This window comes from Aotus nancymaae, unplaced genomic scaffold (genome assembly GCF_030222135.1).
Source record: "Aotus nancymaae isolate 86718 unplaced genomic scaffold, 86718_ANA_hifiasm-v0.15.2.pri h1tg000003l, whole genome shotgun sequence".
NCBI classification, from domain to species: domain Eukaryota; kingdom Metazoa; phylum Chordata; class Mammalia; order Primates; family Aotidae; genus Aotus; species Aotus nancymaae.
In genome coordinates, this window is record NW_026988414.1 from 54,419,843 (window position 1) to 54,439,367 (window position 19,525).

Below are 19,525 nucleotides of genomic sequence, written 5' to 3' on the forward strand. Positions count from 1 at the left end.
GAAAACAGTAGAAGTATACACAGTGTATTGGAATAAGAAGTCCAGAAAGCATCTAACAGAAATTATTCAAGGAGAGAATTGAAAGACTGAGGCCATAAGTAGAGATGGGAGATGACAGTCAAAATATTAATAGCTCAGAATTTCAGAACTGATAAAAGATATGAATTAACATTTTAAAAACATCAAAAAATTGCAAGGAGTATAAATAAAACTCTACTCACACTTAGAAGTATCATAGTGAAACTTCAGGACACCAAAGAAACAGACAATCATTAAATCAACCAGATTGAGAATAAAACATTTCTAACAACTAAAGATCTCTGGAATAACAGCATATTTCTCATATCAACAAGAAAAGCCAGAAGGAAAATATGTAATATCTTCCACATGCCAAGGTTTACTACTCATAGATCCTAGATGAAAAAATCATTAAAATATATATTTTAAGAAGAAAATAAGTAAACTCAAAAGCAAGTTATAAAACAAAATAAGCAGTGAGAAAAGACACTAACAAACATATACAAGGAATTAAATACACATTTATTATGTAAAGCAATCAAAACAATATCTGAATGAAGATAGAGCTAAAATAAGGTAGAACTAACATTCTCAGCAACAAAATGATTCCGGATCATGAAACAGACCAGAGTTAAACATTTTAAGCTCCTGGTATTATAGGATTATAGAGCTACTGATGAACTTTAGACTTTGTCAAATAAATGATGGTCATAATTTCAAGAATAATTACCTAAAGCATGAAAAACAAAAAATAAAAAATTAGAGGTCAGAAGAGAAATGAAAAAAAACTGTGATTAATCAAATCAAAGACAAGAAAATCATTTTTCAAAAGGAGCCTAAGAAAATAAAATGACACTAGAAAAAAATTAAAGATAGTTATTACACAATGATCAAATAAATGATTTACCAGGAAAATAAATTATTTCTAGACTTTTATGTACTCAACAACATAAGTTGTTATAATCATTGTTATAATTATTAAAACAATAAATTAAAGTTATTTAAAGTAAAAATTAGGTAGTCTTGCTTTCCCTCACTCAGTCTACTTCTTGGATAAAAAAATGTTTATATTTTGACATGTATACTTTCATTTTTTGTTCATATATTATAAACATTAATACACATACATGAGGATTTTAAAAACTGGGATCCTATAATATATATTGGCAGTTTCCCTGGTCCATTACAGATTGATAGGAGGAGTACACACATACACTCAACCACACAATGATTAAGCTTGAATTAGGTTCCTGATTTGTTTAGCTAAGAACGTGGAACATACTGAAGCAAGATGGCTCCACAAAGAAAAAGCAGATGTAACTTACCTCAACTTAGTTTTGCTTGGCTCTCAGATCACTAACCCAACAGAAGGTAGTATGGCAGTTGTTGGAAAAGTTATTTCTTGCTTCTTAAAAGGAACTTTATACTTACAGCTTGTTTGTTTTGGAAAGAACACACACAGTCCCTACTTTTCAAAAATATTTATAGACATCAGGAACCACATTATGCTTGAGTCAAACTAAGCACCAGCAAACCACATCTTAGTGGGTGTTTGCAGGAGGAGCTGACAGAGTCAGAGCCCTGGTAGCCCCTACCAGGATGAGCACTGGCTATCTACTAACTCTGATTTACTATCCACTTGCACTGGTGTTTCTTATACTCTGGTATGAGGACCACAATTTCAAATCTATTTCTCAGTGGACAAATGATATAAAACAACTGTATTCAAACACTGGACAACAGGCAGTGCAGAACTGTAATCCCTGAGAGAAAGCAAATAAACAGAGAGTCCCTAATGATAGCTCGATTTCTGCCTGGAAGCACTTTCCAGACCCTGATGCAGGAAGAGGGGCACCAAGAAGAATATAACAGTCTCACTGAGTTGAAACAAGAGACTGAAGTTTGGGAACTCTAAACAGCTAGAATTTGTGAGGCACACTACCCAATGAGGGGGAATCTACAGTGGAAAATAGCAAAAGAAATCTGTATAAGAATTCCTTTGAGTATGTGGCTAATCTTTTTTTTTTTTTTTTTTTTGCATATGCATAGTATTAAACACAACAATGGCAGGCAAAGAACAATAGTAACATTAAATACAATATTCCCAGAATATTTCTCACACAGGATTGAGATACATTTGAGTTGTGATCAGTCAGAGAGGAGAGAATCTTAGTTGAACATCAGGGACATTCAGTAGAGAACACAGAAGGGTAATTCTAATGAGTAGAGATAAGCCTCTAGTAAATGATACTCTAAACTTGTGTTAAAAAAGTGTTTTTAAAAACTAAAAATATTTAAACAGATTTTAACACACCTTTCTCAGCAACTGATAGAAAAAGTGGACAGACACAAGTAAGGATACAGAATATTTGAAAAACACTATCAAAAACCTAACTGAACGTTTATAAAACACTTCATACCCAAGAACAGCAAAACAAACATTCTTTTCAAGTGCCATGGAACATTCACGAAGATAAGACCACATGCTGGACCATAAAACAATTCTCAATAAAGCTGAAAGCATTTTAAAATCATGCAAAGCATCTTCTATGACCATAATAAAATAATAAAATTAAGAATACCAGAAGGATGTCTGCAAAATCTGAAAATATTTGAAAGTAAAGAACCTATTTCTGACAAAGAAGAAGTGCACAGATGGGCTTCGGAGAAGCTCCGAAGCCCATCTGTGCACTTCCTTGTAAAATCCAGTTTTAGCAAGAAACTCCACTAAGTCAGTTTAGCAAGAACCCTACCCCAATATCTAAATCAAGGTCAATATCTAATTGGGTTCCTCATCCTCGACCATCCCCTAGGTGGTATCTGATCACCCTGGCCTGTCCTCAGTCAAAGCCCTGATAAGGTCAGGTTAGCCAGAATCTCCCTTACCCTTGATGCTTCCTCTTAGTAATTTTCCAATCCACTGGCCTCCTCTACCTTAGCAATAAATTCCCACTTGCCCATGCTGTATTAGGAGTTGAGTCCAATCTTTCTCCCCAACTGCAAAATCCGATTGCAGTGGTCCCTACCTATCATGATGGTCATGAATGAAGTCCTCTTTACCAAACTTTAACAAGTTTCATTGAATGATGTTTTTCTATAACTAAATAGTTCTACTTTCAGTGAAGAATCTAAGAGGAATTAGGAAATATTTTGAACTTAGAAAAATTTAAAACACATTTCAAAATTTGTAAGGTACAGCAAAAGCAATGCTTAGATAAGTATCTATGGTGCAACATGTAACACTTAAATTACAAAAAAAGAAATATCCATAATGATGTAAGCTTCCAATCTAAAAATCTAGGACAAGAAGACAAATCAAGATGAACACTGTTTCATATGTTTATTGGCCACTGGGATGTCCTCTTATGTGAAATATCTGTTCAAGTGTTTTGCTCATTTTTCTATTGGGTTGACTATCCTTTTCTCATTTAGTCATAGGAATTCTTCTTATATTCTGAGTACCATTCCTTTCCTGGACATATATACTAAAAATACCTTTTCATACTCTAAAAGTTGCCTTTTAATTTGTTTGATGGTATCTTTTAATGAATATAAATTCTTGGTTTTAATATAGGCCAATTTGTCAATTTTTCATTTCTATTTAATAGTGCTTTTTATGTCTGGCTTAAGAAACTGGCCAGGTGCAGTAGCTCACACCTATAATCCTAGCACATTAGGAGGCCAAGGCAAGTGGATTGCTTGAGCTCAGGAGTTTGAGACCAGCCTGGGCAACATGGCAAAACCCCATTTCTACAAAAATAAAAAAATATCAGCCAGGAGTGGTGACATGTGCCTGTAGTCCCAGCTACCTTGGGGAGCTAAGGCGAGAGAACTGCTTGAATTCAGGAGGTTGAGGCTTCAGTAAACTGATACTGTACCATTGCATTCCAGTGGGGTGACAAAGTAAGACCTTTTGTCAAAACAAAAAAAAGAAAGAAAAGAAGAGAGAGGGAGAGAGAAATCCCAGCCTACTACAAAATCACAAAGATGTTCTCCTATGTTTTCTTCTAAAAGTTTTACTGCTTAACCCTTCACGTTTAGTTTATAATCAATCTATCATTGACTTTTAAGCTTGGTGTTGGGTAAAATATTTTATTAAATAGGTTTTTTTTGGATTTTTAGCTATGTAGTTATATCATCTGCTATTGTGGTTGTTTTCAAATTTTCATAATTACAAACAATGCTATAGTGAGCATTTTTGTATATGTGCTCATTTAAAAGATTCCTTTTAGTGTTTCTAACTAAAAGTTTAATTATTATGTTATTTAGTACATACTTTAAAAACAGCATATTCCAAACATTAAAAAAGTATGGAGAATAATATAAACAACATTAATGTAACAACTGACTAAATTTAAAAAAACACTCATATTAAGCCATATTTAATTCATTTTTATTTTTGAAAAAAAAAAGAATTTGTAAATAGTATTGCCCCATACAATAATCTACCTTCGTTCTTCCCTGAAAATAATCAGTATCTAAAATTTTGTGTTTATCTTTCTGGTCCATGTTTTAATACTGTATATGTATGTAGTATATAAATATACAGTGTACATATATGTGTATACTGTGTATGTAGTACATACACACATGTATTTGTCTATGTATGTGTGTAGTTATATGTAACAATGTTTCTATGAATGTGTATGTCCACATATACATCTGCAAAATATATAGTATCATTTTATGATTTCTAAAAATTTTAAACTTTTAGAAATTATATCATAGTATAGATACTATTATTCAACTTCTTTTAAATCAACTTTTGCTTTTTAAGCATTTCCATTTTGATAAGTTTAGATCTTGTTTATGCATGTTAAATGCAGTAGCATATCACATTATATTAATATATCATAATGTATTTTTATTAATTGCTAATAGATGTTTAGATTGCTTCTAATTGTTCACTATTAACAAATTCATTATATCCTGTTTCAATACCCTAAAAAAATTAAAAACTCAAGATGGATTAAAGACTTAAACGTAAGACCTAAAACCATAAAAACCCTAGAAGAAAACCTAGGTAATACCATTCAGGACATAGTCATGGGCAAAGACTTCATGACTAAAATATCAAAAGCAATGGCAAAGAAAGCCAAAATTGACAAATGAGATCTAATTAAATTAAAGAGCTTCTGCACAACAAAAGAAGCTATCATCAGAGTGAACAGGCAACCTACAGAATGGGAGAAATTTTTGCAATCTACCCATCTGATAAAAGGCTAACATCCTGAATCTACAAAGAACTTAAACAAATTTACAAGAAAAAAAGCAAATAACCCTGTCAAAAAGTGGGCAAAGGATATGAACAGACACTTCTCAAAAGAAGATATTTATACAACCAACAAACACATGTCAAAAAGCTCATCATCACTGACAGATGAAAACCACATTGAGATACCATCTCATGCCAGTTAGAATGACAATCATTAAAAAATCAGGAGACAACAGATGCTGGAGAGGATGGGGAAAAATAGGAATGCTTTTACATTGCTGGTGGGAGTATAAATTAGTTCAACCATTGTGGAAGACAGTGTGGTGATTCCTTAAGGATCTAGAACCAGAAATACCATTTGACCCAGCAATCCCACTGCTGGGTATATAGCCAAAGGATTGTAAATCATTCTACTATAAAGACACATGCACAAGTTTGTTTATTGAGGCACTGTTCACAATAGCAAATACTTGGAACCAACCCAAATGCCCATCAATGATAGACTGGATAAAGAAAATGTGGCACATATACACTATGGAATTCTATGCAGCCATAAAAAAGGACAAGTTCATGTCCTTTGCAGGGGCATAGATGAAGCTAGAAACCATCATCTCACCAAACTAACACAAGAATAGGATACCAAACACCACATGTTCTCACTCATAAGTGGGAACTGAACAATGAGAACACATAGACAGAAGGAGGGGAACAGCACACACCGGGGCCTGTCAGGGGGGTGGGATTTTGGGGAGAGATAGCATTAGGAGAAATACCTAATGTATATGATGGTTGATGGGTGCAGTAAATCACCATGGCAAGTGTATACCTATGTTACAAACCTGCATATTCTGCACATATACCCCAGAGCTTAAAGTATACTTTTTTCAAAAATTTTTTTAATCATAAGAATCTCTTTAAGAGTAAAATTTTTCTCTCACAAGTTTTTATGTTTCTTAGATAAAATTACAAATACTGGAAAATGTATTACCAAATTTAAAACCTTTTTATATCTGAAGATAACTTTAACTGTAACATTCCTACATTTGATTACGTATCATTCCTTTCTTCAGAACAAAGTTACTTAAGAAGCAACTAATCGACACTGAAAACAAACTATTCTAAAGCCTGAAATACTTTCCAGACTAAGCAAACCCTTTGTATCAGGAAACTAAGCAAACCCTTTGTATCAGTTTCCTGTCATTCAAAATAAATTTTATTATTTAGTCATTAGCATTCAATTCAGATGTTCAAACTCAACATTGTTATTTTCACAAAAGAAAAAGTGTTATAAAATAGAATGAGTTCGTATGACAAAACTGACTTACAGAAAGTAACTTTGATATCTTTTAACAGAGAAGTCAAATGATTACAACACTCAAGATTTTTCTATGTAATTCTTTAAGAAAAATTTAAAATACCATATATATAGTGCCTAATATACGTGGAAACAAATTATAGTAGTAAATAAATTTAGAATAATATATGCATGGTCTCAAAAAATAAATATCTATGTATATGGACTCATGCCTGAAAACAACCTAAGGGCTAAACATTGAAAGCTAATCTCAAGAGTTACAAAATAAAATTCCAAAATATACTTGCCATTTATTCAAGTGAAATATCTGCCTATGGAGGATACAAAGAATCTTGTTGACTTTATAGCAAAATACAAATTAGATTACAAATAAAAAATATAAAAGCTGGAACGCAGAAAAAACCCAAATGTCCATCAATGGCTGAATAAACAAAATGTGGTATATACATAAGATGGAATATTATTCAGCCTTAAAAAGGAAGGAACTTCTGGCACATGGTTCAATACTGATAAACCTTAAAGAAATAGTAAATGAAATAATCCAGACACAAAAAGACAAATAGTATATGATTCCAATTAAATGAGGCTCCTAGAATAGGCATATCCATAGAGACAAAAAACAGAAACAGACAGGGGCTATGGGAACTAGCAAATGAGAAATTATCAATTAAGGGGTATTGAGTATCAATATGAGAAGATGAAAAGGTTTTGAAGATAGTAGTGGCAAAGGTAGTAACAATGTGAACGTAGTTAATGCTACTGAACTATTTATCTAAAAATGATCAAAACTGTAAATTTTATGTTGTCTACTTTCTACCTCTCTCTCTCTATATATAGATAGATAGATAGACAGACAGATAGATATCTAGATATATATATATCTATCTAGATATCTATCTCTCTATATATATCTAGATATATATTTAGAGATTGAAAACAGGTATTCAAACAATCCTTTGTACATAAATGTTCATAGCAGCACTATTCAGAGTAGCCAAAATGTGGAAGGAATCCAAATGTCCCATAAGGGATTAATGGAGAAACAAACTGTGGTATACATATACAAAAGGATAGTATTCAGCCATAAAAAAGTAATGAACTTCTGATACATGCTTCAACATAGATGAATCTTGAACACATTAAACACATTATGCTAAGTAAAAGCAGCCAGATGCAAAGGTCATATCTATTTATATGAAATATTCAAAATAGGTAAAGCCACAGAAACATAAAGCAGATTAGCAGTTGCCAGCAATTTTAAAACGGGACAAATGGGGAGACAGAGACTGGCTGCTTAATGGGTATGGGGTCTCTTCAGTGGTGATGAAAATGCTTTTGAATTAAAGGTCACTGCTATACAACATTGTGAAGGCACTAAATGCCACTGAATTGTATTCTTTAAAATACAACTAATACAAAATTTATATATAGTTAATGGTTACCTGAAAATACATTTGTCTTCAAAATATGTCATCATTGACAGACATTTTTTGCTAAGTATTTTATTTCTATTTCAGAGAAATATAGTTTCTAAAATCCTCATTTCTACATAACAAACAAATTACATTCTAGCTTGAGAAGACTGGGAGTCTTGCTTTGTAGAAGAAAAAAAAAATTCCTGAACTTTCTTAGGATAATATTTTGATTTTAGCTACTTGAGTAATTATTGTTGATTTTTATAAGATATTCTTTAAAACTATGGCCTACATACATTTAATATTTAACCCAAAAGAGAAGAAGAACTCCAATCTGAGCTATGCCACTGATCTGTAGCTTACATTTTATCATTAAGGAAAAAGGGTCAAAAAATCATTGAAATAAAGAAGATATATCTACTTATAATATATGGGGTAAAATTTCCTACTTCTATAAAATAAAATTGAAGTTTTTGGATTACAAATTCAAAACCCCTTTACTACTGACTCCAGCTCAGCTGACTTCATTGACAAATGTACTAACCAGAATTCTCAGTATCAACTAAGAAAACATTAGTAATTCTGTGCAATTACTTTGTATTCTCATGCTTATTTTTAGATACGAAAAGCAGAAATTGTAAAAAAAAAAAAAAAAAAAAAAAAAAATGGGGGTAGGGGCCTGATATTCAAGTGTGTTATATAATAAATTTAGATTTGTTTAAAGAGCAATAGAAAGATACTAAAAGTTTTTAAACAAATGAGGGACATTCTCAAAACTATATTTTAAGAGATCAGTCAGCAGCACTGTTGAAAACAGATTTGAAGGGAGAAGAGTGGATGCAGATATTTATGAATTTATCCTAGTTGACTAGGGAAGGAATGGTGGTGGTATGGATAAGGGCATTAATACTGAGGATGGAAAGAAATAAGATACATCCTAGCAATGTTTGTGATGTGAAATATTAAGGCTTAGTATGGAATTCAATGAGGAGGTCAGAAAAAAATAATAAGCAAACTTATAACACCCTAGCTTTCCGGTTTGAATAAACTGATAGATTACAATACCATTTATTAAGATTTAGAATAATAGGAGTAAATTTGGAGATCCTAAATTTGGTTTCAAACTTGTTGAATCTCAATGAGACATCCAAAAGGAGATGCTGTGTAGACATTTGGATATACTTAGTTACAGTTCAGAAAGAAGTCTATGCTAGATATACAGGTTTGAAAGTCAACTGGCAGGAAATGACTGAAATCATGGGATGATAGATGAGATTGTCATAGGCCAATATATAAATGAAGTACAGAGAATGCCTATCACAAAGTCCAAAAATACAGCAACAGTAAACAGCCGATTTCAGGGGGAAAACATGGCAAAGGAGAATGTAATAGGTGGCCAGAGGTACAGAGATAAAACCAGAAGAAATGGTGCCAGAATGTTGAAGAAAAAAATTGTTTCAAAGAGAGCGTGACCAGCTTTTTCAAATACTGGTGAGAATTTGAACAAGATAAGTATCCGTTAGTTACCTCCTGGTTATTGAACAATTCACCCAGATTTTTCTGTCCTTGATTTAATTATCCTTAACAAATCGGAATCTAAAATATTGATTGCTATGAACTTAATTATGTCACCTCAAAATCCATGTGACATATCTGACATGTATCACATATATCAGTCAGCTATAACTGAGTTCATACATCAGATTTGAACTCAGCTGAAACTCTAACCCCTAATGTGATGATAGTTGGAGATGGGGACTTTGAGAAGCAATTAGGGATAGAAAGGGGTCCTCATGATGGACTGAGTGGCTTTTAAGACAAGAAAGAGAAAGAGCTCTTCTGAAATGTGATAATACACTGAGAAGGCAGCCATCTACAAGCCAGGGAAGAGAGCCCTCATCAGGATCTTAATCCATCATCACCATGATCCTGAATTTCTCAGCCTCCAAAACTACAAGAAGTACATGTCTGTTAAGTCACCCAGTTTATGGCATTTTGTAACATCATCAAGAGATTTGCTTTAGCTCTTTTCCCACTCGCAAGCAGAATAGAGCTTTCCCTGCTTTATGTCCCTACTAATCTTATTGCTTTTAATCATACTTTCGCTTGTCTTATCTGCTAAGGTATGATGACTTGATAAAAGGGCCAACGTATTATTTCTCTTTGTTTACCTTTGCCTAGAAAAGTATCCAGCTGAAGCATTTTACATAGGCTACAGATTAGGAGAGAATGACCTATTACTAAACCACTATACATTCTGATTTATTTAGCCAAGGACACAGAAAACACACAATGAATGTCAGCACACCCAGGATTCCTAGAGAGAAGAAACAGCTGTGGTTGACAATGTGTAATATATAATTTGCTGGATTAGAAAAGCTTAATTTTCTGCTGCAGTTGAGCACCTTATTATAGTTTTATATCACCATTCTGAAAGAATATACACAAATATTTTTTACTAATACTTTCACTTGGGAGAATGTTAACATATGTTAGACTTTGTTGGCTACTCTATCTAATTTAGCATTGGTAATTACCAACTTCAACTGAGTGAGAAAGTTGAGTAAGCCTGCCGGCATTTCTGAAAGCTAGGTGCTTACTAACTAGCTTCCAAAGAGTAGTTTCACCTTACTAGCAAATAGTAGATACTCCTATTTAAATAAGCCTTCCTAGAGCTTGAAACTATTAATCTTTACTTTTTGTTCAGCCCCTAGTTAGTGCCTGGCTCTGAATTATATTGTTTAAATACTGAATGAATACATGAACATATGAATGCTCATTAAATACTGAAGGAACCAATTTATCAGTTCATAGATTACTAAGTTCTTGGTCTTTTTATTAAAATATGCTTATAATAAATATATATATTTGATATTATAGCTATAAATATAAATGAAATATTATAGGAACTATATTCCATGTAAGTTGTTTCAAGTTCTCAGGTTCTTATACGATAGCAGCAACTAATATTTCTTACCATATTCAATGGTAGAAACACATAATCTCAGTCAGTGACAGCATTATATTTTTAACTATATTTTATAAATTGATATAGAGTTGCCATACAATGTTTTATTAAAGTCTTAAAAAGTTAACTTTTAAGATTGGATTTCAAAGTACTATTTAAATTCAGTTTAAAAGTAGTATTATGAATATATCTTTTTTGTAGATCTAACCTTACATTTAAAATCTTATGTTGCTACAGAAAAAGGGGTAAATCTTATTACTTAAATAGTTAAGACTGAGTATGAAACTAGATATTAATGAATGAATCAAAAATAAGACTTCCTGGCCCATAGTAAAATAAGCTGAAACTTCTGTTTCCCAACAAGGAGTAGATGTATTTATCTCTATTCCTACTGCTAATTAAATATAAAAACCCAGAAAATAATAATAAAACAAACATGAGACTTTGAAAGGCAGGGAAAAGAAGAAGGATAGAATAGGGAGCTCAGGAGTAGAGGAACGACATTAGAGAAGTGACTCACAATGGTGAGTTCCTTGAGTTTTCTTCTTTCTTCCTACATACCCCAAACTAGATACTAGAGAAATCACCACCTAGAAGTGCCAATGAACACAAACAAAAAATGCTTCAAGGAAAGCATACTCTCTCTAGCCAAAAGACCAGGAAAGGGGAGGACCAGTAAAACAAAAACCCTGCTCACCATGCCCACCCTACTCTAGCCATAATCACTGGGGGGTGAAAAAGAAAACAAAATCAGCCATGCTCTGTCAATGAAAGCAGAGTGAGAGCTGGGTGCAGTAGCTCACGCATGTAATCCCAGCACTTTGGGAGGCCAAGGCAGGTGGATCACTTGAGGTCAGGAGTTTGAGACCAGCCTGGCCAACATGGTGAAACCCCATCTCTACTAAAAATACAAAAATTAGCCAGGCATGGTGGCAGGCACCTGTAATTCCAGCTACTCAGCAGGCTGAGGCAGGAGAATCACTTGAACTCAGGAGGCAGAGGCTGCAGTGAGCCAAAATCGCCAGAGCAAGAATCCATCTCAAAAAAAAAATACGAAAAAAAGCAGAGTGAGAAGCCTGTACTTTCACCAATACTAAGCAGTAACACCTTCACACTCCCTCAATGCAATATTAGCAGAGGAAAACTTAAGAGGTAAAAGGGAGGAGTAAGATTCCCACCTTTTCCTAGTAGTAATGAGGTGACCTTCTCCCTCAGGCATGATATCATCAGAGTCCTGTTAAAATAAAAGATTTAAAGAAGATCCAAAGTCTCAAAATATAATACAGATAGTCACTGACTTATAATGCTTCTCCTTATGATTTTTCAACTTTATGATGGTGTAAAACTGTCGCAATTTTAATGTACTTCAAATTTTGAATTCTGATCTTTACCCAGTGTGGTAATATGTGATGTATGAGATACTCAGTACGTTATTTTAAAATTGGTTTTGTATTAGATAATTTTGTCCAACTGTAAACTAACGTAAGTGTTCTGAGCATTTTAAGGTAGTCTAGAGTAAGCCATGATATTCAGTAGTTTACATGCACTCAATGCATTTTCTTTTTCTTTTTTCTTTTTTTTAGTGACAGAGTCTCACTCTGTCACCCATGCCCAGGATGAATTGCAATGGCACAATATCTGCTCACGGCAACCTCCGCCTTCTAGGTTCAAGTGATTCTCCTGTCTCAGCCTCCAGGGTAGCTGGGATTACAGGTGTGCATCACCACACCTGGCTAATCTTTGCATTTATAGTAGAGACAAGGTTTCACCATGTTGTCCAGGCCGGTCTCAAACCCCTGACCTCAAGTGATCCACTTGCCTCAGTCTCCCAAAGTGATGAGATTACAGGCATGAGCCATCGCGCCTGGCCACATTTTCAACCTATGACATTTTCAACTTATGATGGATTTATCAGGACATAACCCTATGGTATGTTGAGAAGTATCTGCAGTCCAAATGGCCAGGAGACAATTTAAAAAATCATTCATCATACCAAGTACAAGGAAAATCTATAATCAAAGGAAGAATTGTACTCAAAGGATGCCACTACCATGATATAACACATATGTCAGAATTACTTGATAAGAACTTTAAAGTAGCCATGATTAAAATGCTCCAGTGAACCACTAAATAACATTCTTAAAATAAAGAGAAACTCTAAGCAAATAAAGAAGAATTTTACATAAAGAGCCCAATAGAAATTTTAGAACTAAAAAATTATTATAAAGCCAAAATAAAAAACTTGCTGTGTAAGCTCATGAGAGAAGAGACAATCAGTAAACTTAAAGACACAATAGAAATTACTAAATCTGAATAACAGAGATAAAATGGGCTGAAAGACTGAAAAATAAATTGAAGAGACCCTCAGTGACTTGTAGGGCAATAATAAAAGATCTAGCATTCATGTCTTTAGAGTCGTCAAAGGAAAAGAAATGTAGGGTTTAAAAAGGATTTAAAGAATTAATGACAAAAATTTCCCAAATATGACAAAAGTCACAAACCTAGGGATTCAAGAAACAGAAACTCAAATAGGATAAACCCAAACAAAGCTATGCCAAGACATGTTATGATCAGACTTCTGAAAAATAAAGAAAAAGGACAAATGATTGAAAGCAAGTAAACAGAATGATGCATTACCTATGGTGAAACAATGATTCAACAGTGCATTTTGCATCAGAAACAATAGAGTCCAAAAAAAGGTAGAAAATTTTTCAAGTGCTGAAGAAAAAAATTGCTAAGCTATAATTCTACATACAATGAAAATACCATTTAGTAGTAATATGGTTTTGCTGTGTCCCCACCCAAATCTCATCTTGAATTGTAATTCCCATAATCCCTGTGTGTTCAGGGAGAGACCTGGTGGGAGGTGATTGGATCATGGGGGCAGTTTCCTCCATGCTGTTCTTGTGCTAGTGAGATCTGATGGTTTTAGGTGGGGCTCTTCTCCCTTCATTCCTCACTCTTCTCTCTCCTGCCACTGTGTGAAGAAAGTCTTTGCTTTCCCTTCACCTTCCACCATGATTGTAAGTTTCCTGAGACCTCCCAAGCCATGTGGAACTATGAGTCAATTAAATCACTTTCCTTTATAAATCATCCAGTCTTAGGTATTTCTTTATAGTAGTCTGAAAACAGAATAATACAGGTAATGAAGGAGAAATCAAGACATTTTAAAAGAAAACAGAGAATTCTTGCCAGCTAACCTATTCTAGTAATTCTAAAGGAAGTTCTTTAAAATGAAAGAAAATTATAAAAGAAGAAACTTGGAAGGCTACCAATAAGGACAGTAGAAAAAGGATAAATAATACCTCTACTATATTTACCCATACGTAAATTATTTATCTCTCATGGATAAACTTATAAGTAAACATAATGGACTACCCATGTTTTGTGGTTTAAAATTATGTTTGAGAGTTGAGGCAAAACCTATCACATCATGTGATGAGGTTATCAAGGTAATTAGAGAAAATATTGAGATAACTGTATCACAAGGGGGAAGGGTAAATGTATGTAAATGAAACTCAGGTTTATAGATTCCTCTTCAACTAATAAAATGTTGATACCAGTAGACCGTAATAAGGTATGTATGTATTATAATACCAAGAGCAAACAATTAAAAAAAACTATTCAAAGAGATACAGTCAAAAACTCTATAGAAACAGAGGAAACAAACAGAAAATAAATAATAACGTGGCAGACTTAGCTCTAACTATCAATAATGCAAGATATAACATCAGCATGCAAAATGTTCATACACTAGCAATGTAAAATTTAAAAATGATACAGTTTGAAACTAGATTTCATAAAAATTAAAAACTTTGCCATTCAAAAGACATAGGTAGGAGAATGAAAGGGCAATTTACGGAATTCAATGCAACTCTTGGGCATTTCTCATAAAGAATAAAAACGTTACATTCACCCAAAACCCTCTGATTAGCAGCTCTATTCATAATTGCAAAAAACAAGAAAAAAATGTTCTTCAGTAAATGGATAAAGTAGTTCATCCATAAAATGGATTATCATTTAGCAATAAAAAGGAACACATTAGATTAACCAATCCAAATGAATCTCAAAGACATTATGCTGAAAGAAGCCAGTCTCAGAAAGTTACAGCCTGTATGATTCTACGCATATGACAGTCTGAAAAAGGTAAAGCTATAGGGAAGAAGAATAAATCAGGTGTTATGGTAGTGGGAGGATTTGACTACAAAAGGGCAGGACGAGGAAATTTTTTGAGATGATAGAATTATTTTGTATACTGACTGTGGTGGCAGCTACTCAAATTTATATATATAACTCATGAAACTGCACATTAAAAATTCAGTGTACTACATACAACTTTAAAAAATTTTCTCTCCTCAGAACAAATTTCAATGACTGTAGCAATGATATTTAATGTCTTATTGTTTTATCATGACACTTTTTGACGTTCGTTTTTAACATTTTTGACATTTATTTTTAACATCACATTTCATTAAGAATGTTTAATACTAAACATGTTTCCAAGCAAGTTCCCTGAGAGTAGAAAGTCTGTCTAGTGTTCTCATTTAATTCACCCAGCACAGTGACTATCACACAGCACTCAAACACATTTGTTACCTAAATAAATGTTTTGTTACCTAAATAAATAATGCAACCTTTCTCTGAAAAGTTTACGTTAAAATTTATTCAATTCTTTTAAAAAAATTGCATTGCCTGTTACTAAATTAAGACTTAACTGAAAAATGACTATTTCACAAATTGCCATCACATTAATGAATATCAACATATTTCAGGGAAAAGTTCCACACTTCAATAATGACTCAGCATTTAATTCAAAGAGCTATTTGTAAAGTGCAAATACTGCTGAGTGAACAGATCAGGATTCTGAGTTCTCTAATTTTAAAAATACCTCATTACTTTTTCTTTAATTCTATTTCATTAGCGAATAAAATAAACTCCAAATGAACCACTTACAGGTAATCTTTCCTAAATTTTCTTGAATAGTTAGATTCAGTCTCTCAACTAATTTACTTTGTTCAAAATTATTTTCTTTTTTGGAGACAGAAAGGTCATTAAAGATCATCAAATAAAGCATTGATACATTTACAACATAGATGAACTTTGAAAATGTTATGCTAAGTGAAAGAAGGTAGTCTAGGACCACATATTAAATGATTCCATTTATATGAAATGTCTAGAATAGGCAAATCTATAAACACAGGAAGAAGACTGGTAGTTTCCTAGGGCTAGGCAGAATGGATGGGAGAGTTGGGAAATGACAGCAAAGTTGTGTGGGCTTTTGGTGAGGAGAGTAGGGGGATGACAAAAATGTTCTAAAATTGGTTGTGATAATGGGTAGTGCAACTCTGAATATACCACTGAATTATATATTTTATATGAGTGAATTGTATGACTTGTGAGTTATATTTCAATAAAGCTACTGAAATTATTAGAAAATGCCTCTGGGACAAATCTATGAGTCCATAAAATAGTTTTCAAGACAAGAGACTTCATTATAGCATCAAATATTTAAAACTAATAGAGTATACTGCACTTTAAGAGGTAAATGGGAGTATATAACATTTAAATCTCATATGGTCTGGTTATTTCCTCAAAAGTTTATCCTTACATAGAAAAAGCTATAAACAAAAGTTATACATGTTATCATATAGTATATAAAACAAGCTTCTCATTTACAGCTAAGAAAATTAAGTGACATTTAATTACATTATGTCATACGAGGTTAAATTCTAGCAATCTAAAAGACATCTAGGCTTTAAAAAACTGTATGCGTGAGTGTCAGAAATTAACTCTAAATGAAGTAATAGTTAAGTAGTAGAAGAGGTTAATTATATCGGTCTAATCCCTTTTAGTCTTAAAAAAAAAAAAAAAAAAGAAGTATTCTTTCTTTGTCAGGCTGAATACAATAGCCTGTGAATTATAAGATCAAGTGACCAACTGTATGTTTTCTAAAATATGAGTATCCTTCATCAAGTTTTATACTTAGGGCAGCTAAAAGACCTATGTGGAAAAATCAGCAGTAAGCCCAAAGGACAGGCAGTGCACAGCAAGAAAGAAGGCAATTCCCTCGTGTCTTTTGCAGGTCACTACCAAGGACCATGTTAGCAGATCTACACTAGACCCTTAACAGGCAGTTCTGCTGCTACCAGTAATTAGCTTGGACAGCTCCGGCTCCAAGAGTAGCAGCAAGGCTACACCATAATGAGCTCAGCTGGGATTAGCAGGACAGGGCAGGGAACCAAGAGAGCTCAGGCATTCTGCATTGCGTATGTATCTAGGAGATCAAACAAGGATGGCTGGCTAGGTTATCCCCTCTCCACCTCATTCCAAAAATGAAGCACGGCAGTGTCTAAAATACAGGCTAATGAAGAGCGACACCTCCAACAGATGAGAGCCACACTAATTAACACAATCCCTAGATCATATTATACAGTTTCTGTTAGAGCTAGCAACTGTGCAACTTGTTATTGCATAATACATATATATTTTTAAAAGCTCGTCTTTTTTTCTTTACTTTCATTGGCAAAAATCAGATTATTTCATTTTCAAATTTTATAAAGTGTTTCTTTAATGGCCTTTAATCCACAAAAAAATTTATCCCAAATATTTTGTCTAAGTCCATATTGTTAAAAATGAAACTCACTTTTGAATCATTAGTTCCTGGTTTTCCCTTTTGAAATATGCCAGTTCATTCCACACAGCATCAGAGTCTTCTTGTCGAAGTTGCTGGGGATCTGCTCTCTTTATTTTTCTGATTTCAGTCCTATTTTTAAAACAAAGTTGCTTTTTTCATTAACATGTCTGAAGTGCAATAAAAATTACTGTATACATTTCTTAACATTTAAAAGTATCTATTGACCAAACTTCTAACTCGAGTTGACCAATTATTGGATGAATTTTCTAAAACCTAAGCATGAAGCTAATTTGCTACTATGGAAAGGAAACTTTTAAGCAGACGCATGATAGCCTAAGGTCTATTGCTCTCATTCAGTCTTGTAGTAATAAAAATAGACACTGTAGAATTTCAGTGGTTCCCCCCCACCCAAAAAATCTATAAGCAAACAACTTATCTAGAATTTGCTGCTAACCAATATGAATGTGGTATACATGCCTTTATCTTTAAAAAAAAAAAAAAAACTATTACCAGTGAATATGTCAGAAAGTAGATTTCACTCTTCTAGTGATTAGTTAAAAGTTAGATGAACAGAGAATAAATGTAGGACAAACTGCTTTATCACTGCTTTACTGACAAGGGATATGAAACACTTCCACTCATCAAAGAAAAAAATTAGATGTGACAATTATCTATAAGTGATGCCAAATGCCCTTTACATTTTCATTTTCTGAACATAAAACAAACTCTTAATTTTTATTTTGTAAAAGTGCTTTACTGGCCAATTTAGAAACAGTATTTCTCTATAGAACAGACCAATGTGTATCATCAACAATGCCCTAAAGGATCCATCTCAAAAGATGAGAGGGTAGTAGATTTTCTGTACTCATTCAGTCCTTTGCCCTCTGCTGATACTGTTAACAGGGGAGCCACTTACAACTAACCAAGATATGAACACCTGTTCAGAGCAATTGAACTGAGACCGCCAATTCATTCGGATAAGCTGGAGAACAAACTGATGGATAGTAAAGATCTTCAAATTGCATACTAGGTTGAAATAGTTTTAAGATAGTTAACTATATATGTGAATTTCATATTTCTCTAGTCTTTCCATTAAAATTTAAAATACTTTTGGGGTTATAAACATTTTAACAGCTGTATTTTATTAATTTAAAAGCAATTTTTTCAATCGCATGGATATTAACCATTTTTGCTTTAAATTACATACTTTTATTGTTATTCCATTGATATTACAAATGTGTACAATAATTCATAATTATTGACTGCTAATATCTGCAAGTGTAAAGAAAGTCTATAGTTATTACCAACACATTTCTGTTTTCATTTGTTAGAGTCTTCATTTAAAAATTCACAATAAAGATTTGACTACCAAATAATTTCTTTAAAACCAAACAAAAGCCATTAAGACACCTATATAATGCTACTCCATTCCATTTAATATTTAGGGAAATGCCTTTATGAGCTATGTAACTCACATGCCACTGCCTTCTTCCCACTGTTTTAATTGCTCTTTTACTGCTCTGTAGTTGGTCTGTAACATCTGTAGCCTTTCCTTGCGTTTTTCATGGGCATCTCTTAGCTCATCATTTTCTTGGTTCTGTAGAACACAAAAAAGCAAGTATATATAAGTTTGAAGAAAATATTAATATAATGTTTCAAATAAAAGGTTACCCATCTAAATATGAAATTTGAAAGAAAATAGTGTGTAAACATGAACAAATCTATAATATGTATTTAAGCAGAAAAAAGAATTCTTCTAGTCAGAGAATACATTTGCTTCATAAATTCAACTCAGTCAATGTATTTTTTAAGCTGATCACATAATTTCAAAATTTTACCATTAAGATAGTTTCATTCCTTTACTTGTTGTTAATTAATATACATTAATAAGCCTATCTTCCATATTTTTAATTGTTTTCTTTTTCAGCATAAGGTTTTATCTATACATAAACCATGATTA

General features: G+C 33.0%; 1 protein-coding gene across 7 annotated transcripts in view; it reads right to left on the reverse strand.

Annotated features, from left to right (window-relative positions):
- Window positions 1-19,525, reverse strand: part of CNTLN (centlein) — a 374,623-nt gene that overhangs the window by 147,372 nt on the left and 207,726 nt on the right. For all 7 annotated transcript variants that reach the window (XM_064381308.1, XM_012449978.3, XM_012449977.3 and 4 more), the window contains 2 exons: window positions 19,041-19,162; window positions 17,575-17,694 (listed from right to left, as the gene is read on the reverse strand). In XM_064381308.1, coding sequence (XP_064237378.1) covers window positions 17,575-17,694; window positions 19,041-19,162 — 242 coding nt within the window. The remainder of the gene's footprint in view (window positions 1-17,574; window positions 17,695-19,040; window positions 19,163-19,525) is intronic.